Source organism: Etheostoma spectabile, chromosome 16 (genome assembly GCF_008692095.1).
Source record: "Etheostoma spectabile isolate EspeVRDwgs_2016 chromosome 16, UIUC_Espe_1.0, whole genome shotgun sequence".
NCBI lineage: Eukaryota > Metazoa > Chordata > Actinopteri > Perciformes > Percidae > Etheostoma > Etheostoma spectabile.
This window is the reverse complement of record NC_045748.1, coordinates 23468062-23474670: the sequence shown is the minus strand read 5'-3', so window position 1 is coordinate 23474670 and position 6609 is coordinate 23468062. Positions and strand designations below refer to the sequence as shown.

The following is a 6609-nucleotide window of genomic DNA, read 5'->3' as shown; positions in this document are numbered from 1 at the left end:
GTCTCCTTTTTATCCACTTTAATACATCATAGATTATTCATAATATTTTGTATAAATAATATGAATATGCAAAGTAACTAAAGCTATAAAAAATAAATAAGTAAAATGTACAATAGGCAAGGAGGAGAAAATGAAAATACTCATATAAAAGTACTGCACAGTTGTTTGTTTAAAAATGTTTGTCTTGCATAAGAAATTCATGTTGTTCAGTTTAAAACACAAGGAAATGGTCAATTGTAGAGTGATTAAAACTCACTATTTACATTATTTACAGTATTTGATTTACAGTTGATAGTAAAAAGTGCAACCCACCACTACACAGAACCGTTAGGGAACGTTAGTTTTTGGTTCTCTAAAGGTTCGTTCGAACCAAACCAAAACTAACGTTTAGGGAACGTTCCCTCCTGGTTATAACGTTCTCTAAACGTTAAGAGAACCAACCAACTGTAACGTTCCCCTGAGGTTGCGCCGAACCTTCACACAACGTTCCCGTTTGGTTGTTTTTGGTTGTTCTGAGTTAGAAGTAGCATGGTTTGCTGTCACTTGATTTATTCACTCAAAAATGATTCGACTTATAAAATTTAAGAAAGATAAACAGCATAGCATTTATTTTAAGGCTGATATCAATTTAGCTTAAAACAGTACTTTTGTGCTTGACTTCGGTTTTTTAACTGTCTTAGTGAAACAACTTAAAAGAGGAATCTATCAATGGGACGATTGTCACAACTAAGATAATTCACTTCTTTATTCAGTTTGAACCTAACCGTTACAACCCCCCACCAGTAGGGGGCGCTGCTCTGAGCAGACCGATTCCTCCGTTAGAAGAAGAGAAAGCTACAGGACCAAGACCACGCTTCACGGCTCACGGAGAGGTAAGCAAAAAATACTTTGCAGTTAAATGATTTTGTGGTTGTAATGGGAGGGTTTGTGGTTTAACATTAAACTCTTTCCCTCGTATGGCTTTGTTATATTCCGGTTCTTGTCAGGTTGACCAAAAATAAAAGTTTGGCTGAAGTCAACAACTAACTTTAGTTAGTTTTTCAACGTCGTCCGCCATTGTGCTATGCTAGTCATGCAGTGAGCTGCTCCAAATCTTTTCTTTTTAGTAAACTATTTGTGCACAAACCATGTTCTCAATGCTGAGTTTATGTGTTGAGCCCCCAGGTGAGACTTGGAGTAAAGTTTCATGTTGTGTCGAGCCTTCTTAGTGTTTTAAAAATGTTGATTTTGATGCTATCATAGAAGGGCCCTAGCTCTCCCATTCAAAAGGGCGAGGCCAGAGTTGTGCTTTAGATGGATTGCATATATCGTTCCCTTTGTTTGCTGCTGTGCACGACGTTTCTGCTTTGTTGCATTGTATGTTTTGTGTAATCATGTTAAAATGCTTTCGTTTATGTTACAAATAAGATATCCGTTTTCGGTCTTTTTTAAATTAGTGTAGTACAGTACATAAATAAAGCCAAAATAATCAAAATCCTTAGTCCAGGTAGATCGGCAGCCATCTTGCAACGCACTTTAGCCAGTTATCAGCAAGCTGAGTGAAAGATACAGCAAGGGAGTACGTAATGTGTTGCGACACAGCTGCAGTACTGGCTTACACTATGCATTTTGTGGATGCTGTGGCTCCCATTACAAAGTATCTGGGGTACAATGCCGAAATCGTGTCACGTACAATGTTTACACTGACTGTATACATTTAAATTTTTTGGAATCAGTACAAATTGTATGATCGTTATTTCAGATGATCCGGATGGAACATTTAGGCAGGAGAAGATGGATGAGACTGCTCATGCTCTACTGGAGCTCCATGTCACCTCCCTCTGCTCCAATCAATCACAGGCGCCATTTGCCCAACAGCAGCGGGGCCAAATATCCAGTTAAAAAATATGGCTGTGTACAGGTAACTATTGCTGCTATTACTATATGTAAATAATAATTTCTCTGTATGGAACTGCTTTTCTTTCTTCTTTTTTTGCACTACTGGATCACAAATGTTCTCTTAACATAGATTTCTACGCCAAAGCTGTGGACCGGTGACGGCGGTTGAGGGACACGTCCAGCATCCAGACAGAAGATGAAGCAAGTGTCCAAAAAAGGCAGCGCCGACGCCCAAGGAGGTTCATGACAGATTCTTCAAGCGATGGTAAGACCTTTATTATAGACTACATTTTTTCACATATTTTAAATCACAGATTTTGCAATGGGTACACACTATATGGTCCTGTATTACAGATGAATCTGTTGCAGACCGATAAAACTGTCCAGGACGGAGTGTGCGTCTGGAAGCCCGTCGTAAGTTAAAATGAGTATTCATGCATATATTAAAACAGTCATATTTTTAACATGGAACCAAGACAGTCAACATGGTGCATATCATGTGATTGTTCTGATGTTTGTCTCTTCTGTCTTTTTTCAGCTCAGCAGATATACTTCTCACCACCGCATGTAAGTTTTTGTTATTATATTTTGTCTAATATAAAAGATAGGTTCATATTTTGTAATGGCATGGCAGGCAACTATCACTTCATCTTATATAAAAACAATCTATTTATTTTTATATGTATCAACGCCAGAGGGAAACGGCTGGTTGCCCAGAGCGGGATGAGTCTTTAGTGACCCAACCACGGACTGCCACTTCATCTGGGACCTAGTTGAAGGTACAGTTGCTTTGATTTTGCATTTGCAATGAAATACAATTAAATGGCAAGGATACTGAGTACATAACGTTTTGTGTGTTTAAACAGAAGAACTCACACAGGGGAGGGTGGCTCAGACATGGAGATCAAATGAGAGGTAAGACTGAAGGCTCACGTTTTTTGTATGTATGTGTGTAGTATGGAGAGAGGAACAATATGGAATTGAGTGGCCATAGTTCTGCCCTAAGACAAACACTATTAATTGCATAAAATCTAATTCTTAAATGAACTGACTTCTCTTACAAAATGGATTGTACAAGTCTACACTGTATGCATAATCTGTTACTATATGTTTACAGCACTTTTTCTGTTCAACCCTCGGTGGTTGACTGGAGGTGATGCCATCACGCCGCATGCTGCGGCAAGATGCAACGAATGATGTCCTGAGACAGTCACAGCTTGCACTGAAGACAAAAACCAAGAAGCCTTCCAGGACCTGGCTGTATGCAGGGTTATAACAGGACAGTGTATTTATGTTCACATTAGTATTATGCTTAGCTTGGCTGACAAGAGTTTTAATTTGACTTATAACTTTACTTCATTTTGACTTCTACTCTAGCGGCCTGCAGAAAACTTCCCTGCGCAGACTGCTGCGAAACGGGGATTGATTGGCAAGTCGAAGTTTGCCACACAGACGGTAAATTTAAGTTCTTCTGGTTATGTTCATAAAAGGTCATCAAAAAAATCTTTTGTTAATGTGTTCCTTTCTTAGTATTACATGTCTAACTTTTGTTATTTCTTTATAGGCCAGCTGAGATGGACTGAGCCATGGAGCCCCTTTTTAACTTTTTATTATATTTTTTAGGATTATTTTGCACACACTTTACAACAATCTTATGCAATCGTGCACTACATTACACTACATCCTTATCTTTGTGTATTTTTTCATTGTTTGAATATTAAGTTGAAATGCCATCAAGTTTGCCTGTTCATTCCTTCCTACTAATATAACTTTTGTATGTATGTAGTGGGTATTTTACAGTACATACATACACAACATAGAGTATGGGTGTTGTTAAAGGTTAGTAGAATAAGCTTTTCTAACGTCTGGGAACGTTCCCCGAAGGTTTGTTTTGTTGTAGTTTGGTTGTCTGCTGGTTAATTGGAAGGTTTCTTAACGTCTGGGAACGTTCGTTATGGTTACATTGAACGTTCCCCTAACGTTAGAGAGACCGTTTGTAGTCGCTGAAGGTTGCAACGCTAAGGGAACGTTCCCAACGTTCTCTAAAGGTTGCAACGTTAAGGGAACGTTCCCTAACGTTCGCTTAAAGGTTGCAACGTTTTCGGAACGTTCGCCTAACGTTCTCTAAAGGTTGTAACTTTAGAGAAAGTTTAGGAGAAGTTCCGAAAACGTTCGCGATAACAAAAACAACGTGTCCCGGAACGTTAAGAAAACCTTCCAATAACCAGCAGACAACCAAACTACAACCAAACAAACCTTCAGGGAACGTTCCCACAACAAAAACGAACGTTCCCAGAACGTTCTGGGAACCAAAAATTGTTAGCGGGCAACTATTTAACAATAATTTAGTTTTACTGCGACCCGTCACAGGAAGTGCTTTTATTTTGAAGTAGTTTACACGGAAGTTGTCTGTTGTGTACTCTTGCTAGCTTACTGAGATGAACGCGAGACGCCAGATGCGAAACATACCCGTCAAGCTTAACTTTCTAGTTTGTAAAACTGCAACATATTGAACAGTAAAGGGTTACAGTAAAAGACACGGTCGAAGCCATTTCTCTACAGGCAGAGTTACTCTCCACGGCTGATAAAATGCTATGATATTTACGTGTAGCAAGCCTCACCATTAATTCCCGACATGTTTCTATCGGTCAGCAGCTCGGACACACTTGTCCGCGCGGACGTACCCGTTACACAGATGTTAGCCTACCGGTAAGCTAACAGAGACGGCCGTCCCTGGTTCTGGTTCTGGCTCTGGCTCTGACAACGGGAACAGAGACGGGACAGCTCGCTTCAACGCAGCGTAATAACTCCTGAAAATAATATCCATCTCGCAAATGTATCTGCAGTCACCTCAACCATCGAATACAGCAACAGTAAATAATATTGTAACGCTAGTATATGTTTGCGTTAACTATTAACTAGTTGTGATTACATATTAGTACTTTCGAGGCGTGGATAGAGAAAGAGCACGGAGACAGCTTCGACGGTAACTTGGTCCATTACTTTAATCACACTTCCTTCAGTGCCGAACAACTCAAAACTCAACATACATGCCTCAGTATCAACTCATATCCCTCCGCCAACCTGACAACTGAATTACACGCAGGGTAGGCCTACAACACCCCAAATAGCTCCCTGGTTAAATCAATACACAGAATACACTGTGACGCTACAACTGATGGAAATGTATTTGTTAACTAAATATTCACAAAATAAATCTCATTTTACAATATCACGGCTTTTTTTTCCCCCCGGTGTTGTTTTCCCGCATTTTAATGATGCGTTAAAATGCGTTGTAACTCGCGGTACTGAGATTATAACTAGTATAATATTATCCAAATTTAATTAGTAATGCGTTATATCACCGAGTACAGCAAAATACACTACTGTAATTGTAATTGCGTTATTTTTTTAACGCGTTCCTCCCAACACTATCAGTGAGTAAATATATTTGGACTGGAGGGTTTGTTGTTTATAATTATGCTACAGGGATGTGCAACTGAATTAAGGTAGCACTAATTTGGACTTGTGGACACAACCTTTTTAAATGTAGCCTAAATCTGATATATTTTATTAGAATTTTTTTAATCCTTTTTTTTAAGACCAACTTTGGTTTTAAATTCCGTCCTATGCGCTGACAGGCTGTAAAGACAATTTATTTGTATATTTAAAAAAAAAAAATAAATCTGACCGGCCCACATTAACAAAAAATGTAGCATTTGCCAGAATTGCCAGATGGCCAATCCACCCCTGGTTGGGGTAATAAAACACAGTATTTTACAATTTTTTTAATGTGTAAAGAACTAGTAACTAAAGCTGTCAGATTAATGTAGTGGAGTAGAAGTAGAAAATGTTAAGACTCAAGTAAAGCACATGTACCTCAAGTTTGTACTTAAGTAAATGTACTTATTCCACCACTGCCTATAACTATTAATAAAACGTTTTGGAACTTTACCTCTTGTCCGCTAGATCCAGAATTTCCATGTTTCCATAAATCAGCAGAGATGGCAACAATGAACAGAGCGGTACAGCTGAGCAGCAAGACCAGAGTGATGATCCTGAGGCGCGTTTCCTGTCTCTTCATATCCTGGCAGTGTTTGATGAGGATGAGCACAGACTTGTCCGGGCCCATATCTATAATTGCATCCCCACGGGCGGCTTCAGTCAGCAGAGCCTGGCCAAACACTTTATCTCCCATGTCGGTGAGTCTGGAATCTGCAAAGTATCTGTAGACTGGCTGGTCCTCTGTTTACCAGTGATGCACGCCGAGTCTTTTATTAGCAGTTGAAAAGGGTGGGCCGTACCTAACCGCCTACGCTGCAATCCTTTCTGGAATGACTTCACACATTCCCCCGAGAGAAAGAGGGCATACCAGATTCCTGATTTAAGTATTAGGTTTAACTATCACAATACAGTTATAGAACCATGCATCCTTTTTTCTCACAGATAAAAACAGAAAATCATTTGACACTATTCTCCGTTAATAATAATAATAATATATATATATATATGAAAATAGCATTCTATTCACTGTCTCGTTTGCTGTTACAGGTCATTTATGATCATAAGATGAAAAATTACACAGTTTCAGAAACATTTAAAAGTTACGTGTATGTGTGCTGCTGTAACACCGTAATTTCCCATTTTTTGGGGGATCTATAAATATCTATTATCTATCTATCTATCTGGTCCGTGTACTTAGCGGCCAACGGATTTTCGTTTTGAAAAGAA

The 6609-nt window shown here is 39.0% G+C and overlaps 1 protein-coding gene and 1 long non-coding RNA gene across 2 annotated transcripts in view; one reads left to right on the top strand and one right to left on the bottom strand.

The window, feature by feature from the left end:
• Positions 1–6199, bottom strand: part of LOC116704065 (uncharacterized) — a 17027-nt gene extending 10828 nt beyond the window's left edge. Inside the window, exon 1 of the mRNA XM_032539270.1 lies at positions 5834–6199. Within this exon, the coding sequence (XP_032395161.1) occupies positions 5834–6076 (243 nt within the window). The 5' untranslated portion in view covers positions 6077–6199. The remainder of the gene's footprint in view (positions 1–5833) is intronic.
• On the top strand, positions 1756–2289 carry LOC116704074 (uncharacterized). Its single transcript, XR_004335580.1, has 3 exons — positions 1756–1900; positions 2009–2143; positions 2233–2289. It is a non-coding gene; the product is annotated as an uncharacterized LOC116704074 (long non-coding RNA).
• Positions 6200–6609: the final 410 nt, after the last annotated feature.